Source organism: Quercus suber, unplaced genomic scaffold (genome assembly GCF_002906115.3).
Source record: "Quercus suber isolate HL8 unplaced genomic scaffold, Cork oak 2.0 scaffold_919, whole genome shotgun sequence".
Lineage (NCBI taxonomy): Eukaryota > Viridiplantae > Streptophyta > Magnoliopsida > Fagales > Fagaceae > Quercus > Quercus suber.
Window position 1 is genome coordinate 134919 of NW_027070342.1, and position 26186 is coordinate 161104.

The following is a 26186-nucleotide window of genomic DNA, read 5'->3' on the forward strand; positions in this document are numbered from 1 at the left end:
ATCAATTTCTCTAACAGCAGTTTCAAGATTGTAGCACTGAGTACTGAAGAAAACGAGGGAGACTGTGACAAGGTTGGAGCTTCAATCCAAAATCTGCAACAGTTTCAAGATTGTAGCAGTGGGTTGAAGCTCGAAAAGGTAGCTCTATCCACTTTATCTCTCTCTCTCTGTGCATGTATCTTTGTCACTCTGTCTCTCTCTGTATCTTTTGCACATTATATATGTCTCTCTCTAACTTTTTTCACACACTCAATATGCGTAGGGACCACTATTTAATTGGTTGTTTATGACTTTATCACTATTTGCATTAAGGGAGCAAGGTGGTCCATGTGTTCCCTCTGTTTGCATTAAGATGTAGTTTTAAGATGTGGCCTTTAGTGGTTTAATTAAATAATGTTGACTGTTTGGTTTGGTTTTCTGAGTAGTTGATTATTTAAATAATGTTGATTATATTTCTCATGCATGCAGAATGGACGAGCTCTTTACTTTGTATGTGCATCATGGTGGGTATTTTGATGTAAATCCTCAGAAGTATGTGGGGGGTGAGGTGAGGGTAGTAGATGATTGTGATCCTGACAAGTGGTCTAAGGTAGAAATTGAGTCCATCTGTAGAGAGTTTGGGCATACACATGTGAGTAGGCAATGGTATAGAAGCCCTGAGGATAATGAGGAGGATGGGGTGTTCCAACTAAGTAAGGATGATCATGATGCAATGGCAATGACTAAGTTGGTGAGGGGTCATGGACAGATTCATGTCTATGTAGAGCACCCAGTTTATGAACCTATACTTATTAATGATGGTAATGGTGTGCCTGTAGATATTGTTGTAGGGCCTGATCATGATGACCCTTTTGTTGTTAGTGATTCTGAGAGTTGCAACTCTAGTGAGCTTGAACATTCTTGTGATGGTTATTATAATGGACAGGGCTATTATGCCAGTAGTGGTGATAATTTTGAGGATGATGATGACTCGGATGATGGTAATGATCATTGGGGTGAATTTTTTGCTCACTGGGATGGTGGCAGTGGTAGTGGTAGGGCTGGTGGCAGTGCTAGTGGTAGGGATGGTGGTAGGGATGATGATAGGGATGGTGATGAGTTTGGCAGTGGTGGTGCAAGAGATGCAGGTGATAGGAATGATGATAGTGATAATGAAGTGAAAATACTTGAGTGCAGGAGACCGGGGAAGGAACCAATTGTTAAGGAACCACAACAGGATGGGGCTATCACCACTGACAATAATGACAGTTTTGAGGACAGTGATGTAGAAGGGGCAAGTTCAATGAACCCCAACCAGGGATATGTGGGTGAAGATAGTGCAAGCAGTGACAGCGAGGAGCTGATGCACATGCGTGAACAAATAGGGGATGGGGTAATAAACTCTGACTACACTACTGAGGAGCTGTTGAGCCTAAGTGAGTCATCATCTGATGGTGGCTTTCAGGGTAATGGAATTTATGAAAATGAAAGTGATGCTACTGTCAATGAAACAGTTGTGGACAATGTCAGAAGAAGGAGATCCACATTTCCTATGTTTAGACCTATGTCCAATCTTGATGATTTGGTATTTGAGAAGCACATGTTATTTACCTCAGCTAAGCAGTTCAAGGAGGCCATTACTAAGTATGCAGTGAAAGGTGGATGGGGGGTAAAGTTTGTGAAGAAGGACAAAGTTAGGGTTAGAGCCAAATGCCAACCTCCTTGTAAATTTATAGCTTACCTTGCAAAGCTGCCAAGGGAGATGAGCTGGCAGCTGAAGACTCTGAACATGGAGCACACATGCACTAGGAGCCACAAAAACCCTTGGTGTTCTGCCAACTTCATTGCAAAGAAGTTGATGAAGAAGGTAAGGAGACAACCTGATATTAAACTAAGGGACATTCAAGAGGTTGTGCATGAGAAATATGTTGTAAATATTAGTGCAGGAAAAGCCAGCAGGGCTAGGGAAAAGGCCCAGGAGTTTGTTGATGGGTCTTATGTAGAGCAGTACAATCAATTGTGGGATTGTTGTGCAGAACTGAGGAGGTCAAGCCCTGGCAGTACAGTTGTAATGAAGACACACACATTCAATGAAGGTGAGTTAGCAGCTGAGATGGACTTACAGGCTAGTCTACCTTATTTTGAGAGACTTTACATATGCTGGTCTGGGTGTAAGCAGGGGTTCAGGGTAGGTTATAGGCTAATAATTGGGTTGGATGCTTGTCACCTAAAGACCAAGATAGGGGGCCAACTGATGGTTGCAATTGCCAGAGACCCCAAGGAAGAATATTTCCTTCTAGCAGTTGCAGTGGTGGAAGCAGAAACCAAGGACTCATGGATTTGGTTTATAAATTTGCTACTAGCAGACATTGGTGATGAGAAGAGGTGGACATTCATATCAGACCAGCAAAAGGTATCATTATAGAACATACTCATTTTTTAACTTAACTACATTGAACAAGTAGTGAAATATGTATATATGCTAAACATTGTTGATTTTCTTGGCAGGGGTTGGTGCAGTCATTAGCAGACAAATGGCCATAGTATGAGCACATAATTTGTTGTAGACACTTGTACAACAATCTGAGGAAGCAGCATCCTGGCATAATTATTAGGGAGTTGTTTTGGAAAGCAGCTAAAGCCACATATGCACATGAATTTGAAAGGATAATGAATGAGATGAAGGACATTGATGAGGGTGCATATAATTGGTTGAAAGGACATACCACAACAGTATAGGCTAGACACATGTTCAGAACTGATGCATTGAGTGACACTGTCATCAACAACATGTGTGAGAGTTTCAATAGCAGGATACTGAAATTCAGGGGGAAACCCATCATTAGCATGGTATGTATATTTTTGGATTTTGGTAGGTGGAATTTGCATAGTTTGGTTAGCTGTATACCTTGTTGCATGCACTAACTTGTGGAATTTGCATAGTTTTGTTTGCAGCTTGAGGACACAAGGTTATACCTAATGAGCAGAGTCCAACAAAACAGAAACAGTATTATAAGGGTGGAATCTGAGCTCTGCCCTAAAATTTGTAAAAGGCTACATAGGGAGAAGGTGGGCAGTGGTAGGTGGTTAGCCTGTTGGGCTTCTGACACCAAATTCAAGGTGAAGAATGGACTGCATAGCTTCATTGTAGACCTGGCTAAGGGGGTGTGCAGCTGTAGGAAATGAGATATCACTAGTATCCCATGCTGCCATGCAGTTTCATGCATATTCTTCAATAGAGAGCAAGCTGGGAAATACACTACTGCCTGCTACCACACCAGCACAAACAAAGCATGTTATGAGCACACCATTGATCCACTCAATGGTGCCAATATGTGGACCTCAACTGGTCTCCCCCCTGTGCAGCCTCCCATAAAGAGAAGGCTACCAAGCAGGCCCAAGAATAAGAGAATCTTAGAACCCAATGAACTAAGGAGGGGTCACTGCAAGGGCTTGGGTATTACCAAGAGGTGCAAGTCCTGTGGGAAGATAGGCCACAACAACAGAAGCTGTAAGGGTGAGGTTGGAGATAATTCTTCACTGCCTGGTGCCCAAAATCAAAAGAGACATAGACCAATGCGGGTAAGACTAGTGTTTTTTAATTCTGCATGTTTTGAAATTAAAAAGACCTGTTTCTAACTTAGTTGTATTTGCTACTGCTTGAAGACAAATGGCAATGGCCAAAGAGCAACTCAAGAGCAACCAAATGCTACAAGTATGCCATCAAGCCAGCAACCCAGGACCAACCAACAAGGCAATAGGCCATCAAAGTTGTAACCTAAAAGCAGCCGGCAAGGCACAAGGTAGTTAAACCAGTAGCCATCAAATGAATTTCTAACCAGCACCAATCCAAGCAATCTAACCAGCACCAATCCAAGGAAGAGAATGAGGGGGACTATGACAAATGAAACTCTGACTACCTTAAGAAATGCATCAAGGTACAAGGAGGCACACAGCCAGGCATCTGTGCATGGTCCAAGGGGATAGACTAGTGGACAAGGCCTATTTTTTCGTAATTGGCAAACATTGCCTATTTTTTGTAATTGGCAGACATTGCCTATATTTGGGTTTACTTTGGTTTAAATTCACTGCTTGAAACATGGTAGACATGGCCTACTTTTTGGTTTACTCAGGTTTAAAGTCACTGCTTGAATTATGGCAAACATGTGTAATTGGCCTATGTTGGTATTGCATATTTATGAATGACTTATTAATGCAAATCTGTGAATTTGCAAAATTGTGTGATGCAAATTTGTGTATTGCATATTTGTGAATTGTGAATTGCAGTATTTGTGTATTGTAGAATTGTGAGCTCCAGTATATGTTAATTGTAAATTGCAGAATTTGCAGAATTGTGAATTAGTACATGCAGAATTGTGTATTGCAGAATTGTGAGTTGCAGTATATGTTAATTGTGAATTACAGAATTTGCAGAATTTGCAGAATTGTGAATTGGTACATGCAGAATTGAGTATTGTTAGAATTGTGTATTTTAGAATTTGCAGGTTTGTGAAGTTTGTGAATTGCAGTATATGCAGAATTGTGTATGTGCAGTATTTGCATGTTTGGTAAACCTGTTGTGTTGTGCATTGTAGATTGTTTAAACATAACTAGTGTATTGCAAAATTGGTAAACTGGTGTAAACTAGGTAAACTTGGGAAACTAATTGCAGCACATAATTGCAATACACAAACATAATTGGTAAACTTGAGTATATCAATTTTGCAAGTTTGGTAAATTTACAATGGTTAGCTTACCAATATTACAGATTTGGTAAAATGTAATCTAATTGCAATCAAGTAAGATAATTAACACATCATCATCTACACCACATTACAGACCAAATTAACAAAATGAACTATGTCATTCCATATTTCATTCATCCTGAAATCAATGGGATACATAGGATAACAACATCATCATCTACACCACATTACAGACCAAATTAACAAAATGAACTCTGTCCTTCCATTTTCATTCATACTAAAATCAACGGATACAGAGGATAACGACATCATCATCTACAACACATTTTCCTAACCTTGTCCTAACCCTGCCTACACCCACATTGTCCAAAACATGCTACCCCACCCATCTAACCCACCAAAGATATATCCCACACAGCAGCAGTGCCAATATCAAACACACTGTCAGCCACTTCTCTCTCTTCTTGCATGTTGAAACCTTGGCTTGGAGTCTGAGAATTCTCTGCCTCATCTCTGGGATAAGCACCTTCCCACGCTCTCAAATCTCATCATCAACCCATTGGAAGAACTTGCACTTCTTACCAATCTGAAATTAAACCCAAATTCAAAACAAAATGAACAAACAACAAACCCAAATGTACAAACCCAAGTGAACAAAATGAACAAAAAACACTAGCACTTCACTTACCCAGTAATTGGGATACCCATAGAACCTTCTCCCTGGATTGTTATCTATCCAGGAAACCACTAGCACGGGCTTCTGAGGGGAGGGGCAATAGCACATGCATGGTGCTCTCCTCCTCAAGCTTCCTTCCCATGATGCAGAGGCACATGCAGAGCTAGCTTCCATTCTTCTTCCTCCTCAAGCTTCCCTCAGTTTGTTTGTGTCGTACTGGGTTTGATTCAGAGATTTCAGGGATCGGGCTGAGGAAGACGACGAGAGGATTTTAGGGTTTTCAGTGAAATTTGGGGATTTTAATGTGTGATGACTGAGGTAGTTGGAGAGCTGGGGTCAGGTGGGAGGTCTGGGAGGGCTGGGAGCGTGGGAAGCTGATATGGAAGCTGAAAAGTCCTTCACGTGAAGGGCATTTGCATTTTAGGGTGAGTGGGCTTGCCACGTAGGTTTACATGTTATTATTTTAATAGGTGGGCTTGACACGTGGATATCCGTTTGCCATGTAGGAGGGTTCCATCTGTTGGTTGACGGGAAGGACAATTTTAAAAACGATTTTTAAATTTTGGGGATGAAATTTGCAAAGAAATCAAAATTGGACCAAAATAGAAATTGACTCAAAATGTAGGGACGAAAAGTGCATTTTCGCTTTTATTAAATCAATTGGAACATTTTGATATTTCCAATTAAAATGTCAAGGTTCAAATCTTCCTCCCCACTATCAAATTAAAAAATATATAATATATATATATATATATATATATATATATATATATATATTAAAGTATGATGATACATTATAAATTTTTTGTTTTGTTTACTTTAAGCAAATAAATAAAAACTTTTTAGTAAAAAACTAATAAACGAACTATTAAACTTTGAATAGGTGCAGACTTGAATTTTATAAATAACAAATATTATTGAGATAAATATCTATGGTGTCTTGTCATAATTAGTTGAATGAAATTTAAAATAAGATTAGTCAAAGAGTTTTGTAATTCAATGGAATTTTCTCTCTTCCTTATGAGAAGAATTATGGTTAGAATCCCCCTCCATTACTATTGTAAATATTAAATTATCAAAAATTAAAAATAGTGTAAGATGCAGAGCTGAACATTAACATCCAACAGCACCAATAAACACGCAAAATGAGCTATTTGCTTCAGCATGCTCTTCCCCTTGTGAAGTCTTGCAGTCTGCAAACATATTTTTACATAACATTACTAGCAACAGGAAACAGAATATTTTTAAAGTAGTAAATATTAAAGACATTGCATGCTAGCATTTATTCTAACAATGAATATTAAAAATATTGCGTGCTAGCATTTATTCTAACAATGATATTAGAAAAGAGATAATGAATGATCCTACTTCAAGATGCTTCATTAATTGTCAAAGTTGCAATCAATTTTTTAAGTTATAGCCCAACCACATCGTGCATAAGGGCAATCAGAGCTAGAACATAGAGGTGTACATGACAATGATAACAAATTTTTGCTTTATGTTTTCATATTACTGTCACATTTCATGGCTTCAAACCAAATACAAACATGACACACTTATGTGATAGTGTATTTGCTAAAAGCTTTTGAAGAAAGATTTTTCTTTAATGGGTATGAATCATATGAAGCACACTCAATCGAAATCAAGAGAAACAGAAAACACGTATATGTAAGCTTTTGAACACATATAACTACGACAGCAAATTCCCTGAAAGTTACAAAAGCACTCATAGCTAGTTGCACGCAAATTAGCATTTCTTTCCTAATCTCTGAAACTGTGCATATGTACAAGAAATTTAACTTTTAATCCAAATGCTTTTGTTGAAATTTAGAAGTGACTGCTCATTGTTATTAAACAATATATATATTTGCATTATCTTCAGCATGCAATAATAACGTTCACAGTGCTGAAACAAAAGAAAAAGGTTTATGAGGAAAAACATAATGCATAGACAAGCAAGGCACCTGATATATCCACATATTGATTTGTTGATGTACTTCCTCTATTACTAGTCCACGCAGAACAGTCAAAGAAACCTGAAACTTTAAACAACTTTAAATTGAGATTACCATGATTAGTAGTTCTCCATGGAGAATAAATATCAAAAGGCATCACACACTTGTTCTTCATGCTTCATGGGAAATTTGCCATTTGGATGAAAGACATATGCCCCAGAAATCTGAAAAATAACTCGGAAAGGATAATTCAACAACTCTTTCAACTTTTAAGTCATGCAATTTCAGAACATAAATAAAAGAGAGGTTGAGAGAGATATGTAACACAAGATGAACTTAAGTGTACCTAAAGATTTGTCACTTCCATTATATCCAGAGTAATAACTGTAAGCTTGTTCAACTGATTCCTCAACCTTCAAAGGTTATGACTAAGTGCATTAGCTACAGAATCATTCATTTTCCTGCTTTCTTTCTTTCTTTTTTTTTTGCATATATTTTCTTTTGGGGATGGGGAGGGCAGAAGGGGTAAGCAAAATGAACTTATTATAAAATGTAGCAACAAGAAAAACATTAATTTCACTTTTGATCTTAGTTAAGAAAACAAAAATTTGAAAAAAATTCATGGAGATAGAAAATGTAAGCATAAATTTCAAGTAACAAGTGACTATAGAACTTTCAGGCTCATTACATACCAAGCTTTTGTTATTAACAAAATTAGCCGCAAACCTGTGCATTGCGCGTGATTAGGGTGGTCTCATTAAATTTATATTTTACAATTTGGACTAATTTAATAGAGAATAATATATTTCATTATCATATTTTTATTTATTATAGGAAAAATCATAAATGTAATATAGAAACAATCATAAATCATAAATATAAATTTGAAAATCATATTTTTATTTATTATAAGAACAGTCATAAATCATAAATATAAAATTTGTTGTACCAAATGAAAATAATTAGTTTTTACTCAAAAATTCAAAAGGTAAGTTAATGAAAATATTCATTTTTTAATAAAATTTATTTATAACATTTTGTGAATCATTAAAAAGAATATAAAATTTAGTAATTATTCTTTTATTTTAAACAAATTTTCTCAAACCTTATTTTTTCTACCCTACAATGCAAAACACCAAAATACATAACTAAAAAACTAATAAAACTTAACAATGATTAGATGGACCAATTAGGAAAACAATTTGTTGTTGATAATCTATTAAGGTCATTTTCATTGTAGAAATTGCAATTTCCTCCACCCAAAACATATTATCAAATAAATAATTATTAGCAAAATCTAAGAATTAAATTTCTCTATATGCATTGTTATAAAATAATAATAATAATTAAAATACAATTGCAAAAGCTAAAGTATGTCACCCATTCAATTATTTTCGTTTGACTAACTTTTGTTTTTTTAATAATAAATGACATTATAGAGTACTTCTAATACAACTATTAAAAGTACTTTATCCACCTCAAAGGATATAAAAAAAAAATTAAAAAAAAAAAAAAAAAGGATATAAAAAAAAAAAATTTAAAAAAACAAAAAAAAAAAGAGTAAAGTCTCATAGTTTAACATCTAAATTGATAACTATAGAAAATCAAATTTTAACTTGCAAAACAACTAATTATTAACCCAAATCATATCAATAAAGAAAAAAAAAATTACTTGTAATTGGAAATTGGAATACTAAACTACCTAAATATGCAAAAAAAGTCAATATAAATCTACAAAAAAGATAAACAAATATGATGTGACACAATAACAAAAAGAACCATTAGTAGAAAAAAAAAAGTGATTGAAACAATTAAAAAAAAAAATTCACCAAAAGAGAAGCAAAATTGGAGAAAGAGAGAGACTATTAACCTTTTTATCATGAACAACTTAGAAGGAATAGAGGAGAGAGGTGGAAATGAGTAAGTAGAAATTTATATGAAAATTATGATCGAAGAGGTAGGGTGGAAGTAGATGACAGGTTGAACAAAATGAAACTATAGAATTTAAGAAGATATGAAGGAAAAAAAATTTTTAATATAAAAGGAATCAAATGAAAATGAAAAAATAAAAATAATTATTGGAGGGAATGAAAGACTGAACTAATAAGACAATGGCTGAAGAAGATGAAAAGTTGAGCTAAGTAAGAATTGCCAAAAATAAAAAAATAAAAAAGAAAATATGCTAAAGATGTAGTGCATAAAGAGTTTTTAAAAATTTATTACAAAACTTCCATTATTATATTTGGTATGAATATGTATAGACATTGTTTTTGCTTTTGCTTTTTTAATTACAAAAATTTCATTATTTATGTAAGGTTGAATTTTATCAACCATTTTGTTGGCTTTATTCCGTACCAATTTGCTTGTAATTTAGCATTTAGAAACCTTGTATTTAGGTGGGAATCATGTAAGGGTAGTGTGTGAGAGAGTGTGAAGAAAAGCTCAAAAGTGTGCAACTCAGCAGGGCCTCACGACTGGATCTCGCGGTTGGCTCGTGGCTTGCAAGTCGCCAAAGGAGGCACACGTGTGAAGCATGCAGAGAAGCTGAAGAGTCACGCTAGCTGGAGCACTACAGGACAAAACTTTCAGTTTGGCCATTCTGTTAGTTCGCGACTTAAACTCGCGACTCAGTCAAGTTGAGAGGCCAAGTCGCCAGACCACTCTGTTTGGAAAAAATTGACTTTTCGCATTCCAAACACATACCAGTATAAATACCCCTTATACTCATGAAATGTAGAGAGCTTCTAGAGAGAATTTTGAGAGAGAAACTCTAGAGAAAAATAAGATTAACTCATCCACAATCTTTATCCTTTGATTCTCCAAAATTCCTCTACTCTCACCCTTTTCATTGTTACATCCTTGATAGGTACGTTAGCCAAATCCTTTTATCACCATACCTATATCTGTGAGAAGGCTATTTTGTGCTTGGGAAGCAGTTAGGAAGGGACCAATTAATATTGGTTGATGTTATGGGCTATAGCGGGATCTGGTAAGCTAAAGAAGACAAAGGTTCATTGTAACCTCGTTGGAGCAAGAAACTTGGAGGGCTCAGAGACACTGGGTACGTAGATTAGGCTTGGAGGGTCTTCTGTTGTTCATGTATCCTAACTTCATTCTTTAGTGAATTATTGACCACTTGGAGGGCGGTGGAGAGGTTTTGTGTTAAGGACTTCGGTTTTCTCTTCGATAACACATCACTATGTTATCTTTGTGTTTATATCTCTCTTCTCTTAATCTTTGCCGTTTAATTTCTGCTGTGGTTGTGATTTTATTTGGTTTAGATTGTTCTATCAATTCTGTTTTAGCTTATTTTCATATTCTGCACGTATATCGTTTGATAATAAGCTTGAATTGGTAATTTGTAATTTAGGGGTCTAAACGTTCATAGATGTTTTATACACATTTTGAACATTCAATTTAAATATAAACATCTAAATTAAAGTAGATGAATATGTAAAGGCAAAATTATATGTAATGTTAAAACCACCTAAGATGAATGTATAAAGTCAATAATCTATTTATATATATATATAAAAAGAATAAAAAATAATTTCTAAATTAAAGTAGATGAATATGTAAAGAGAAAATTATATGTAATATTAAAACGCTCAAAATGAATGTCTAAAGTTAATAATCTAATTACAATTTTTTTTAAAAAGGAATAAAGAATAAATAAGAAAAATAATAATTATGTTGTCAATGTCGTAGCGATGAAGTGGCGCAACAAGAGCTCAGTAGTAATAAATGCTATGGTTTAGCTTTTCCAAGCAAGTATATTAATTATTATAACTAATTTTTAAATGATCTAAAATCACACAAAATCATCATTTACATAAGTAAATTCCCCTGCCATTTGTATCTACTTTGAAAGGTTTTGAAGGTGTATAGAATATTAAATTGCAATGTTTTTATTTATTTATTTGCTATTTGAGATACAATATCAGGACAAAATTCATGCCCACCATATGTAAAATAGACAATTACAACATATTCAACACAATATTTGCTAAATCATGCGGGATGATAAATGACCTTCCTATACAATTTTTTGGAGCAATGTACAATTCTGCACCCAAAAAAAAGAAAAAAAGAAAAAAAGAGAAAAGAAAAATTGGGATGAATAATAACAGCAAAGAGGGCATGAAATTTCAAGACATTGTGATTCAATGAACTGCAATATTACAGTTTAATTGCAAGAACAACAGAGAGGGCATTAGTGAGACTGAGATGGGGCATAATTCAAAGACAATAAAAATTGTTTTTTGTTTTTGTTTTAACTTTCACTGCCCCAGATTCCAATTCTCCTATTCCTAATCCTATGTGCAAGTCCAGCACAGTCCCATGCATTTTTCACAGTCTCTCCACCAACCAAGCCGTGATGCTTTGTTTGTTTACAAGGACAATGTAGAAAGAGAAATAGCAATTTTAAATCTTAGATTATGCATCAAATAAGTAAAAAAAACCAACATAATTACTTAGTGTGAGGATTTTCAATTTTCATCAATTAAACCAGTAAAAGTTAAAAGTTTAGTTTCTTTCTCTTTTCCAATATTTCTTCGTCTACCAAACTCAGTACAATAATATATTATACTTTTAAAATGAGAAATATCAATTGGACCAAACAACTTGCCTGTTCAACATAGATAAACTTTCGATTCTGGTCAGCCAATAGTGCAGGCACTAGAGAATCCAATACATTTTGCACACAAGCCCCCTAAACAGCCAAAAACAACATGTTAAGTTTCATCTTCAATCAAATTCATAACAGAGAGAGAGAGAGAGAGAGAGAGAGAGAGTTGGATGGAAATGTAGGGGCCAACGTAGTACTAATCAACTGTCTTCAACCAGCCAACATCATCGTGGGTATGGCTGTGAGGAACCAAATGGACATTCACCCATTTGGAGTGGCAAAATTTGCTGAACAACATCTTTTTGGAAAAACATTAGCAAAATAGCATGCGGATGAAACAATTTGGTAAGTTGGACTATTTTTGGAATTCGAGCTTGCTAAGCTTGAGTTCTAACCCAAAATCAAGTTTCCCAAACTCAATTTCCTCTTGGGTAGTCGTCTGATGTGGATTTAAAAAAAAAAAAAAAAGACACGTGGAACTCAAGTCTAGGAAACTCGAATTCCTTGTGAATAATTTGCACCCGCTTGGAACTCGAGTCTAGAAAGCTCGAGTTACATTTTAATGGAACTTGAGTTTGATAGACTCAAGTTCCAATTAAATATTTTCCAACCCCGTTGTTTTACTTGCATGTATTGGAAGGAATCATTGGCATCCAAACTTAGTGCCCAGTGACTAGTAATGTACTAACTCTTGTTTTGCCTTGAACAGAGATTGTATTTGAAATGGCACTTATAGCTTGAATGAGTTATATGATACAGCTATTGATGGAATTTGGGATAAGAAAATTTCTAAGACCTTCCGTCTAGGCATAAGTCATATATCACCATTAGTGGGTTATGGGTCCACTATCCATATCACCATTAGTGATTTGTGAGTTTTTTGGGGTATGGTTTACTGAATAGGAACCTTTAACAAAAATTCATATCCAAAAGGCAGAACCTTTAACAAAAATTCATCTTGACCTCCTTCAATAACATTGGATGTCGAAATTAATCAAGAAAAATGTAAATTCAGCAAGTTAGAAACACCTTGACATGGAGATAAAATAACCTAAGGATGCAAGGAATAAATTATGCCAAAAAGTTCAAAGGAACTGCAAAATCCTTAAAGATGGTCCCTCCTTGGTCCTCTACTAAATTGTTTCATCCGCATGCTATTTTGCTAATATTTTTTCAAAAATATGTTGTTCAGCAAATTTTGCCCGTTTGGAGTTTATAAAGGTCACCAATAGTCCCCACAAGAGAAAAAACCATCTCTAAAATGATGGAACCCTGCTTGAATCCCTGACTGTGATTTTTATGAATTCTACATGAATTTAGAACTGACGACCCCATAATCTCAACAGGTTCAAATAATAATTAATTACACTTATGCAATAGTGGATCATTAATTAATAGTCGCCGATGCATAAAAACCATTACATTTTTGTAGTCCTAGCAACCAAAAACCACTCTTTTTCTGTAATTGGTACAGGCTCATTAAAAAGGTTCACAAAATTCCAAAACTACCCCACCGAAACCCAATTAATGTTCCCAACAACCGATTCCTTTAAGTTTATGGGGACGAGGACTAAATAGTAAAATCGTTGTTCTAAACAGGAAAAAAGAAGAAGAACGATCTGGTGAAGTGTGTACATTTCAGCCGCCTCATTCCCCTGATTTTTTATGCTCTCTCACGGTCTCACCATCAGATAACTGATCAGTAGCTTAGTTCAACTGAACTGCCCTCAAAACCGATTCTCTCTCTCTCTCTCTCTCTCTCGCTTTCTCAATTCTCAAACTCTATCGTTTCGTTCTGATTTCGGCTGCCGAATTGTCTGCTGGATCTTCAGGAAAATGGGTACGCTGCTTCGTACTTCCCACTCTTCTTTTCGTTCTTATTGTTATTCTACTCTTACTGCTGCTAGTATTGCTAGTGCCAAAAAAAATCCAAATCATAATCACAATCAGAATCAAAATCAATTCTTGAAATCTGTTAGAGATCAGTGCAAATCTAGAAGCTTTAGGAATGTTGATGATGCCTTAGACATGTTTGATAAAATGCTTCACATGCGCCCCTTGCCTTACACTGTTGACTTTAATCGCATTTTGGGTGCCATTACAAGAATGAAGCATTACCCATTAGTCATTACTCTATTTAAACAAATGGGCTCATCAGGAATTGCTCCCAGTCTTCCTACTCTCAATACTTTGATTAATTGCTTCGGCCATTTGAACCGAGTAGAGTTTGGGTTCTCTGTCTTAGCAACAATTTTGAAACTAGGTTATCACCCAGACTCTTTTACTCTAAACACCCTTGTCAAGGGGCTCTGTCTTCAAGGTAACATTGCTGGAGCTGTGAGGTTGGTAGAAGATATGGAGAAGAACGGGTATCAACCTGATGCATTTACTTGTGGAACGATACTAAATGCTTTGTGTAAGCTTGGTAAGACTGATATGGCTATTGGATTGCTTAGGAAGATGGAAGAAGGGAATTTTGAGCTTCATCTGTCAGCGTATAACACAATCATTGATAGTTTATGTAAGGATAGATTGGTAACTGAGGCTTTGAACCTTTTATCTGAAATGATGAGTAAAGGCATTCAGCCGGATGTTGTCACTTACAATTCCTTAATTCAAGGCCTATGCAATTTCAGCCGGTGGAGAGAGGCTATTACTTTGTTGAATGAGATGACACAGAGGAAGATCATGCCAAGTGTGAGGACCTTCACTATATTGGTGGACACATATTGCAAAGAGGGGATGTTGATAGAGGCAAAAGAAGTTTTTGATGTGATGATTGAAAAAGGAATCATGCCTAACACAATCACTTACAATTCTCTAATTGATGGTTACTGTTTGCAAAGCAAAATGGATGATGCAGTCAAAATATTTAATATGATGGATGAGAGGGGTTGTTCACCTGATGTGATTAGCTATAACATATTAATCCATGGATATTGCAAAAATAAAAGAATTGATGAAGCAAGGAGTCTCTTCGTTGAAATGTCCAACAAGGGAGTAGCTCCTAGCGTTGTGACTTATAACACTCTTATAGGTGGGTTTTGTCGAGCGGAGAGACCCCAGGCTGCACTAAACCTATTACATAAGATGCAGGCATGTGGCCAACTTCCAAATCCCCAAACCTATGTGATCTTGTTGGATGGCCTTTGTAAGAACAAAAAAATTGGGGACGCGATGGCATTGTTTCAAGAGATGGAAGACAAAAAGTTGGACCACAATATTGTGTTTTACAACATCTTGATTGATAGTATGTGCAATGCTGGGGAACTTACAACTGCAAGAGGAATCTTTAGTAGTCTTCTTGCGAAAGGATTGCAACCTGATGTTCGGACTTACACTATAATGATCAAAGGGTTTTGCAAAGAGGGGCTAATTGATGAAGCAAGTGAGCTGCTAGAGAAAATGGATGGGAACCATTTATCTCCTGATGATCGAACATATAACACAATCATCCAAGGGTTGCTGCAACAGAATGAGACAACAAAGGCTGTGGAACTTATTAAGATAATGGTTGACAAGGGTTTTTCAGCAAATGCAACCACTGCATCCATGTTGGTTGACTTGCTATCTGCAAATCCAGCAGATAAAGCACTTCAAGAATTACTTATTTAGACTTTGCCAGTCAATCTATAAGGTGTATGTATATTTGTTGGAAGTGGTTATTTACTTTTTGTGAAGTGATGTTTCTTTTCATGATTTTTCTATTTAATTTATGTATGCATGGTTGTTTGTACTTGTTCTATCTTTTGTTACGATTTCATTGTGCATTCATGTTGTTGCTTTGAAGTTGGAACCTATTTTACTGGATAGTTGTTTCAAAATTTTTTCTGATTTAAATTAATGCTAATATTGTCAATACAAAATTAACTTCATGGTTTAATCATTTTGGCATTTACAATTTAAAGTAAATAAAATGAATTGGAAACTCCCAACTTGTGATCATATAGCTGAAGAATAGTTCATTTGTTAGTGATTAATTACATTTCATGGACATAGAGAGCTGATTCTTTTGGAGCTTTTGTAATTTCATTTTGTGGTATGTAGATTGTGAATTCCTAGGCTAACTTGGGTTAGGTTTCTTAGTTTTAGTTAGTGATGTTATGCTTAAAGAAAACCAATCTTTTTGAAATACACAATGTTAACTTAGTGATGTCATGTTTGGTCAAGTATAAGATAGATAATCCCATAGGTCTTGTGAAATATACAACAACGTTTATAAAATTCGTGTTGTAAGTTACTGCAAAATCATTATAATGAGATATTTATAGTATCTCCACCTTCTGGTCCAATTCCAATATTAATGGTTTTGAATATTGTGTGTACTATTAGGAACTAGGTGATGTGAATGTATGAGTGTTTTCTTGTTAGGTTGATTTGGTCTATTGACTTGTGATTTTGGGAATTTAGCTTGATATAAAAGATGGGGTTTTCTTTCACCAAGCTTTTCAGCTGGCCTTTTGCCAAGGAGATACATATTCTAATGGTGGGTCTTCATGCAGCGGGCAAGAATACCATTTTGTACCAGCTGAAGTTGGGAGAGATTGTGACCACCCTTCCTATTATTGGTATTCTTTTGCTATATTGTTAACATTGTTTTATTATATAAAGTGTTGCTTGTTTGTAGTTATAGGTAGTTGGATATTACAAATTTTTTTGTTGCTTAGAATTTTGCAGGTGACACTTATCTATATATATATATATATATATCTAAAAGCTGAAGCGTAGCAATTATTGAGCCACATCATCGGCCACGTCACTATATATATATATATATATATATAGTTTACCAACTCTATTAATTTTCTATTGCAAAATTAATTATTTTTGTGGCCAACATGATGGACTACACTCCACCATAAACTCTATTGTTTATATTCAAAGCTCCTTTCAACATTGAATTTTTAGTTTTAATGTGAATAGCATGGGATACAAGCAGGGACGAATCTACACTGGGGCAGAGGGGGGCAAAAAAAACTATTATAAAAAAATTAAGATTTGCTTATATATATATATATTTGTCTCTCCTCCTCTAAAATATTTAGATATTGACTTAAAAAAAAAAAAAAATTCATGTCCCTTTGACTACAAAAACAAAAAAAAAAAAAAAAAANTATTTAACTAAAAAGAACAATGGTTTAATGAGTTTGAGGATCAAAACCTCAAGGTGAATATTTTGAAGTGAGATTCGTTTCAATAACATGTGTTACATGTAATATAATATCAAATAAAATATGATTAAATGGTATTGTTTATACAAGATATTGGTTCATATACGTGGGTTTTAATTAGCTCAACTGGTAAAGTCTCTAATAATTAAATAAGAGATTTGGGGTTCAATCCCCACTTACACCTAAAACCGATTAGTGTATTGGTCTGATGATCATCATCAAGAGTGGATACCATAAATTAAAATTATCTCAAAAAAGAAAAAAGAAAAAGAAAAAGGATATTGGTCCATAAGGACAAACAAGGTGAATTCTAAATATTAGACTGTATCTAAGGGTTTGTTTGGTTGGGAAGATGGAAAAATGGGAGGATAGAAAATAATGAGAGGATGGAAAAGTGGGAGGATAGAAAAGATTTAGTTTTCCATTGTGTGTGTTTGTTTAGAGAGATGGAAAAGTGGAGGGATGGAAAACTTGTTTGTTTGGATGAAAAGAAAAATGAGAGGATGAAAAATATAGTTGGTATAAATTTACTTTTATACCCCTATTATTTAAAATATTATATTTTTATTTTTAATTATATTACCCACAAATATATAAATATATTTATAAGCAAGTCAATCTAATTTTTATAATTACATTTTTTTTTTTAGGAATATTACACAAACTATTTTTTATAAAAAAAAAACTCTACATACAAATTTAAAAAATTTTGCACCTTACCTATTAAATAAAAAAGATTATATATATATATATATATAAAGAAACTGCTGCACACTTGCACTTATAGAAAAATACAAACAAACAAAAACAAAACCCATTCAAATCAACCTTTTGTCTACCCATGGTCCCATATCCAGGTCCAGTAACTAAAGTAAGGAGAGGACATTAGAGGAATAAGAAACAAGATTTTGTGGGTGGCGAAGGTGACTTGTGAGATTTTGTGGGAGGCGAAGTCAAACAATGTGAAATTTTGTGGGTGGCGGAGTCAACGGCGTGAGATTTTGTGGGTGGCGAAGTCAACGGCATGAAATTTTGATGGACGGCATAGGGTGACGACGACGGCGACTTGGCTGACCTTGACTTAGATGGACAATCTAAGGTGGTATATGCGTCATTTCAAGATTGGAGCTTTTTCTCTCCTTTGCCTTCCATTGTGGAATTTAATCACATGTTAGGTGCCATTGCAAGAATGAAGCATTACCTGGTTGTCATTACTCTATTTAAACAAATGGGTTCGTTAGGAATTGCTCTCAGTCGTCCTACTCTCAATACTTTGATTAATTGCTTTTGCCATTTGAATCGAGTAGATTTCGGGTTCTCTGTCTTAGCAATAATTTTGAAACTTGGTTATCACCCAGACTCTATTACTCTCAACACCCTTGTCAAGGGTCTTTGTCTTCAAGGTAACATTGCTGGAGCTGTTAAAGTGGTAGAAGATATGGAGAAGAAAGGGTGTCAACTTGATGCATTTACTTGTGGAACGATACTAAATGCTTGTGTAAGATTGGTAAGATTGGTAAGACTGATATGACTATTGGGTTGCTCAGGAAATTGGAAGAAGGAGGTTTTGAGCTTAAATTAGAGGTGTATAACACAAATATGAGGAGAGCATGTATTATACTGCACCAACAACAATTTTGTAATACTAGCACTTGCTTTTAGTACTTGAGCCCATTGGTGGTTCTCAAGTACGTCCAACATTCATATTCGTAATTTGAAGGTTGCCTTTTTCGTTGTGTGCATTGTTATGCAAAGTTTTTGTTTTTGGTAAACAGGTAGACCTTTTTGCCATTTTTGAAACATGGACAGAACTTAGATACAATTCTTTAGATGTTTTACCTTATGTTCCCCAATTAAATTCACTCACGTGGCTGGCTAATGGGCCACGTAGTTAAATTTATTTGTCTGCTGGAGAAGATACCAGCTTTTGTGTTGCTTGGTCAATGTAATTACATGATTGATTTTAATTGGTGAGTGGTGAACCTAAGGTATCTAAGGAACAGAAGAAATTGTATTGTAAGTTTTGCTCTTAAAACATTATGCATCTATATGGGAAGCTTAAGTAAATGCTGCCAAAGGTGATCACACAGATAGAGCTAAGATGGGATAAAACCATGGTTTTAAAAATCGGTACGGTGAAAGAACCGGAAAAGTAGCTAAATACCGGTTTTATGGTCGGACCCTGGTCCGACCGATGGTCGAACCGATGACGTCATAAATAATTTAATTATTATTTATTTAAATTATATAAATAATTAATAAATTTTAATATACTAAAACTAACAAATAACTAACAAACCAAAAAATAATCAATGATGCAACGTGGTTGATGCTTTGAATTGAGTACTATTGCCAGATCATCTACTTCAAGCACATTCTGGAGCTCTTGCCTAACATTTTTAAGCCATAAATCACATGACACTGCACTTAAACTGTTCACATCAGTAAGTTTGTGTCACCAAGCTAAACCTGACCAACCAAATCAAATTCTCCAAATTACAGGAAAAAAAAAAAAACTGAGAAAATGAAAAAGAAAAGAACATTACTAGAGGAAATTCTCCAAATTACAGGAAAAAAAAAAAAACTGAGAAAATGAAAAAGAAAAGAACATTACTAGAGGGCGAGGGCGAGGGCGAGACCAACAATGTGCTTGAAGCTCGTCTCCGACCAACCAAAACCCAGACGCCGAGAAGAACAAGTTCCCTCTCGTAGATCAAGCTTTCAAGCTCGTCGTCGACCAACCAAGAAGGAAACCCAAAGCCGAGCTCACTCTGTTTTCGAAAGGAAAAAAGAAAAAAAGAAAAAACCTCAGCTTGACTGATCGTGAACTTCAGAGAGTGCAGTGAGAGTGTGCGTGAGGCAGAGAGAGGTGCGTGAGGTAGAGCTGCAGAGAGAGCGCAGAAAGCCTTGAGGTGAGTGAGGCAGAGCGAGCTTGATTGATGAGAGAGTTGAGATTTGAGAGCTTGAGGTGAGTGAGGGAGTGAGGCTGAGGCTGAGTGAGGCGTGAGTGAGATGAGAGAGTCTGAGGGTATATCCGTTAGGCTTAGGGTTAGTTTTTAGGATTTTAGTGTTAATTTTGAGGACCAAAATGACATAGTTTTGCCGGAAAAGACAAAAAACCCCAATCGGTCATTAACTGGCTCGACCTCCGGTTTTTTAGGTTCTCAGGTTGAACCGGCCGGTTTTTACTGTTTACTGGGTTTTCAACTATTTTCGATTTTTTATCATAACCGGACCGGATTTGAGGCCGGTTCTCGGTCGGACTAGTCGAACCGGCCGGTTCGGTTCAGTTTGGTTTTTAAAACTATGGATAAAACTGCATCACTTTGGTCTCTTAAGGGCTTGAAAACGTGAATACCTGATATTGATGGCCCACATTGTTGAAAATGTGACACTGACAGCCAGTAATGGCTCACACTGTTTATTAAAGACAATAATTATTATATACTTTGTAAGATTCTCAATGTTTAGTAAAGTATCTATAAATGGTTGGATTGGAGCATAATATAGCCCTGAGTCCTGACAATGGTGCAATTGTACATGGTTTGTGCACAAATTAGAGATATAATGCCAATAACATATATACCCCTGTACATCTTACTCCAACAACTCATTTTACTTGCCATCTCTGAGTTTTGTTTAAAATTTTCTTGCGCATAATAATATTGCTGGTTGAATGCTTAGGATGAATTGAGGGAGGCTATGCTGCTTGTATTTGCAAACAAGCAGGATCTTCCAAATGCCATGAATGCTGCTGAAATAACTAATAAGCTTGGTCTTCATTCCTTCTACCAACGCCACTGGTATATTAACACACACACACACCCCTCTCTCTCTCTCTTTCTCTTTCTCTCTCTCTCTCTCTCTCTCTCAACACACACACACACCCCCCTCTCTCTCTCTCTCTCTCTCTCTCTCTCTCTCTCTCTCTCTCTCTCTCTCTCTCTCTCTCTCTCTCTCTCTCTCTCTCTCTCTCTCTCTCTCTCTCTCTCTCTCTCTCTCATGTTTTACCCTATGCATAGGAAATTTGGTATCCACTGATTGGGGCCATAACTTTGGGTTCTATTTCAAGTATATCCAGAGCAGATGTGCCACTTCAAGGGAAGGGCTGTATGAGGGACTAGACTGGCTTTCCAACAATATTGCTAACAAGGTTAGGCTCTATTGCTGCATGCAACGTAAGTGATAATCTTCAATATGGTTATGGGCTGGTTTATTAATATTTTCTATTTGGTTCTTGCAAGCTTGGGAGATTCGTAAATCTTCATTTACTTTTTTGGGCTGCAATCTCTGTCAAAGGGGATTTTGTCGTTATGTGGTGTTTATGCTTTTTACATTTGATATTGTCTCGAGAATGTATCTGTTTGTTTAGATCATTGTTACAATATGATAGAAATTGACATTTGCCTTGTAGATTCTAAATAATTCATGATTCACAGTTCATAGATATGATTAAACCTTGCTTATTTTGAGATACCCTTGCTTTTGGTTCTCCTTCAATGGATATGGTTGTAATATGTTAGGTTCTAAAGATTTAGGAATTTATGTATTTAGAACTCTAATTTGTATTGTTGGCAAACCATGATCAAAACAGGTTATTTAGTCTTGTTTAGACTTGCTCAAAGTTGTGTCTTTCATGTAAAGTTGGAATCGAGAGGCTGCAGATGCATTGGTGCGTTTCGGCCTAGCTCAATCGATCGAATCTCGGCCAGAATGCTTTTCTGCAGAATTTTTCAACTCAGCCCTAACTCATTAAACGTTTTGGGTTTTCTGTTTTTATCTTAGGTATAAAAGGCAAAACCCTAGCCACATTTTTAGAGTTGCTCCTGTTATATTATTGCTTATACTTTTCTGTTTTGTGTAAATCTCTTGTGAGATCTAGAAGAGCTTACCTTTACACAAAACTTAGGATTTTCAAGGTAGAGATAGTATTAACATCTTGATGATCAACTTGGTTGCTGCCATTGGAGCTTAAAGAATAACAAGCGTGGGTGCTTGTAGCTGATTGGAGAATCCAAGAAAGAAGGAGTCCGTAGATTCGGAGTTTGCACGTGGTCGTGTCAGTAAGTTCTACTGGTAGGTAGCATTAGGAAGTCGAGTGGGGAGCTTGTAAGTCCTTTTGTATGAACTTCGATTCTTTCGCATAGTAGATTCAGTTTACCTTGAGAATAGTTAGGTCAAATCCTCCCCAGGTTTTTACCGTGTGGTTTTTTGAGTGATCATATCATTGTGTTATTTATATTTCTGCTGCTTTATATGTTTGATATGATTGTATGTTTGTGATAACCTAGAATTGCATAATTTGACTAAATTAATCACTTGGCTAATTAACTAGGTTAATCTGTTTAAGTTAAGGGGTCTAAAACCGTTCAAGTGGTATCAGAGCGGGTAGCTCTTTTCTTATAGATCTTTTGATCTCTGAGCTGATCCTTGATCCCTGTTGTCATGGAATATGGTCACTCTCTTGTTGTTCCTCCTCACTTTGATGGGAATAACTATGCTTATTGGAAAGTAAGGATGAAAGCATTCCTGAAATCCATTGATAAGAGAGTTTGAAATTCCGTTGAGTACGGATGGGAGAAGCCCACTACTCCTGTGAGTGAGTGGCAAACTTATCAAAAATAAGTAGCTGGATTCAACAGCAAAGTTATGAATGCCATTTTTAATGCTGTTTTTATGGAGGAATTTAAGAGAATCTTTAATGTTGAGGTTGCTCATATTGCTTGGAAAATCCTCCAAACTGTGCATGAAGGCACAAAGGCAGTTAAGATAAACAAACTGCAACAATTAACTTTTAGGTTTGAGAGCATTAGGATGTCTGATGATGAATCCTTTGATGAATTTTATGCCAAACTTAATGACATTGTCAATTCTGTTTTTAATTTGGGTGAAATCTATGATCAACCTAAAATTGTTAAGAAAATTCTTAGATCTTTAACTGAAGACTTTAGACCCAAAGTGACTGTCATTACTGAGAGCAAGGATGTGGACTCCATCCCTGTTGATGAGCTTGTAGGATCTCTTCAGTGTTATGAGTCTGACTTACCTAAAGCAAACAAATCCAAATCAATAGCTCTTAAGTCTGTTGGTGATGTTGATGTTGATGGATTTGATGATGAGTTCTCTGCTACAGAGATAGCTTCCCTTGCCAAGAATTTTAGAAACTTTCTGAGGAATACTAACAGAAGGGTAAGAAATACAAACATTGCTGAACCTAGAAACTTTAGGAAGAATGATCCCACTAAGGTTAATAACTTTGAAAAACCTAGAGAAAAAGTTGGTTAATCTTCAAATAATTCTTTGGGTGTTCAGTGTTTTGGTTGTCAAGGGTATGGTCATGTTAAATCTGAATGTCCTACATTCTTGAAGTCTAAGGGTAAAACTATGGCTATAACTCTTAGTGATAATGAGGTTTCTGATGATGAGTCTAGATGTGACGAGGATGGAAACTTCATTACTTTCACTGCTACTACTGTAGTCAATGAAAGTGTATATGTTGAAAAGAACCCTTTTGATGGGGAACTCTCTGAGGATGCAGATCTTCAAGAGGCCTATAATAAACTTTGCAAAGTTGCTGTAAATGATGCTATGAATGTTGAACTTGGCCTGAAGAAAATTGATTCTCTTGAGCTTGAAAAGAAAAACTTGCTTATTAAATTATTTGATGCTAATGATCTTTTGAACCATGTGAAATCTGAGAACATGCTCTTGTTTGATAAAGTTAAAACTTTGAAATATGATTTATCTATTACTAGATCTGCTAGTTCTAAACTTGATCAAATGTTGAATATTCAAAAGTATCATTTTGATAAATCTGGGTTAGGATATGTTGAAAGCATCTCTGTGTCTGCTCCTAATTCTACAAACTTTGTTCCTTCATCTTCTTCTGAACCTTCCGTGAGTGAGGTTGTGAGTGAAACTGTCAAACCACCTGTGAGTGAAACTGTCAAACCTATAGAAGTTTCACCACCTAGGAAGATTAGGATTGATCTAGGAGAGTCTAAACCTAAGGAAACTACTCTTTCTAAGGACAAGATGCATGGTAAACCTGCTTGGGTTTGTCATTTTTGTGGAAAGCTGGACACATTCGTCCTAACTGTTACAAGCTTCAAGCTGCTAAGAGAGCAAACAAACCAAAAATGTCTGTGCCTCAAGCACAAGATCCTATGGCATTTATTAGTGAATTGGTAAAAGTTTTGAACTTTTATTCCAATCCTGGAGTTGGAAATCACTCGAATGTGAATAGAAACTCCAATGCTCGTGGTGCATTTAAAAGGTTTTGGATGCAAAAGACTCGATCTAATTGAGTCCTTCTGACATGGTCCTTGTGCTTCATTGCTCATTTCTCTGTGACCATTGTTCTCTGGTGTTTTTTTCTAGGACTTGCATTGCATTACATTCATGCATTTCATTCTAGGATTTATTTGTTTTCTCTTTAAAAAAAAAAAAGAAAAAAAAGAAAGGGAAAAGCAAATTGTGTTTGGCACTATTGTTCTTGGTCTTTGAAAATAAGGTTGGTCAATTTATTTACACATAACTTGTCTTGTGTACCTTGTTTAGCTTTGATAAACTTATTTATTGCACTTTACTAGTTGAAACTTTGTAGTGCATGTTGTGTGGGAAAGATGTTTATAGTGTTTATCACTTTGTCTTAATCTTGAAGTCACATGTTATTTGACTATCAGACTTGATCCTTTTGAGAAATGTATAAATAACCATCTCACCACTGTTCACTAGCCAATCATGAACATCTTAGTGCATATCATAAGATTTTGTGCTCGAGAAAGTGTAGCACATGCACAAAAAGGACATAAGATGTAGCCTTGATAAATTGCTTAATGATTAAAACTGGTGTGTACTATTAGACTTAATGCCAAATTTCATCTAATTATAAGGCAAAATTCAAGAAAATTATGTGATTGCAAGCTTATGTTCTAGGAGATGTGGGAGTTATAGCATGTAACTCTTTAGATGATAGTCTCTTTTAAAATTCTATGTGATAAATTTTGTAAACTTTGTGATTGATTGCTATTCACATATCACCTCACATGTATCTCAAGTTTTTGCTAGTTGCACACACTATACAAGTTACTCTTTGCTAAACTTTGTACATGTTATTGTGTGTGTTTTTGGTCTGACCAACCAAGTTTGAAAATACCTTGAGTTTTATGCAAAACATTTTTTTTGCTTAAGTATTTAAAGGAAGAATGGCTGAAATTTTCTTTGGAGAAATTGGGATTAAAATTTGGGTTTTTGAAAAATCATTCCATATTATCTCATACTCATGCATTTTGTTTCGTCAATTTTAATGCTTTGAGGAGTTATTTTCAAAAACTGGTTTGAAATTTTCAAACCTGTGATTTTTCTCAAAAATGCTGTGAGCCGCTGCCTGTTTCGATCGATCCAACCTGTTTTTTGATCGATCGAAATTTGCTTAAAATCCTTTTAGAAATCTTGGATTAATTCGATCGATCGAATGTAATTTTCGATCAATCGAATATCGTGGAAAAGGTTTTTAAAATATCAGACTTTGAATAGTTCAAAACACTTTTTCAAACTTTTCAAACTTTTTTCTTCTCTCTCCGACTCGGCAAGGCACTACAGCGAATTTTTTGTCGTTTTCTCCCGAAATTTTTGTGAGGTTTCTCTTCCCTCAAGCCAGTAAGACTGTTTTGCCCTTCATTTTGAGTTTATTTTCACATTTCATGCATTTTTCATGCATTTTATTTTGGGATTTTCGAACCTAAGGAATTTGGGATTTTTGTTGATTCAAGCCACATTTTGTGAAATTGATCAATGAGTTTTTGTTGGGACATGATATAAACTTGTTCTTGGTGGTTTAATTTGATCAATTTTGGGTTTCGTGAAAAATTGAATTTTCTAGGGTTTGCATTGAATCCGAATTGGGGATTTTGTTCAATTAGGTTGAAATTGATGAAATTGGCTTGTTGTTTTGATGTAATTAGGCATTATAATCTGTATGTTGTGTTATGTAATGCTCAATTCATCAATTTGTTTCAAAATTTTCAAGTGGTTTTTCAAATTTTTGGAGTTTTTGTTAGAAACTCT

General features: G+C 35.4%; 2 protein-coding genes across 2 annotated transcripts in view; both read left to right on the forward strand.

The window, feature by feature from the left end:
- The window catches only part of LOC112007026 (ADP-ribosylation factor 2), an 84921-nt gene that overhangs the window by 13992 nt on the left and 44743 nt on the right, over positions 1-26186 (forward strand). The window lies entirely within an intron of this gene.
- Positions 13490-16517, forward strand: LOC112030369 (putative pentatricopeptide repeat-containing protein At1g12700, mitochondrial). The gene is made up of 2 exons (XM_065768296.1): positions 13490-15583; positions 16449-16517. The coding sequence occupies exon 1, from the start codon at positions 13783-13785 to the stop codon at positions 15559-15561; it is 1779 nt and encodes a 592-aa protein (XP_065624368.1). The 5' UTR covers positions 13490-13782; the 3' UTR covers positions 15562-15583; positions 16449-16517.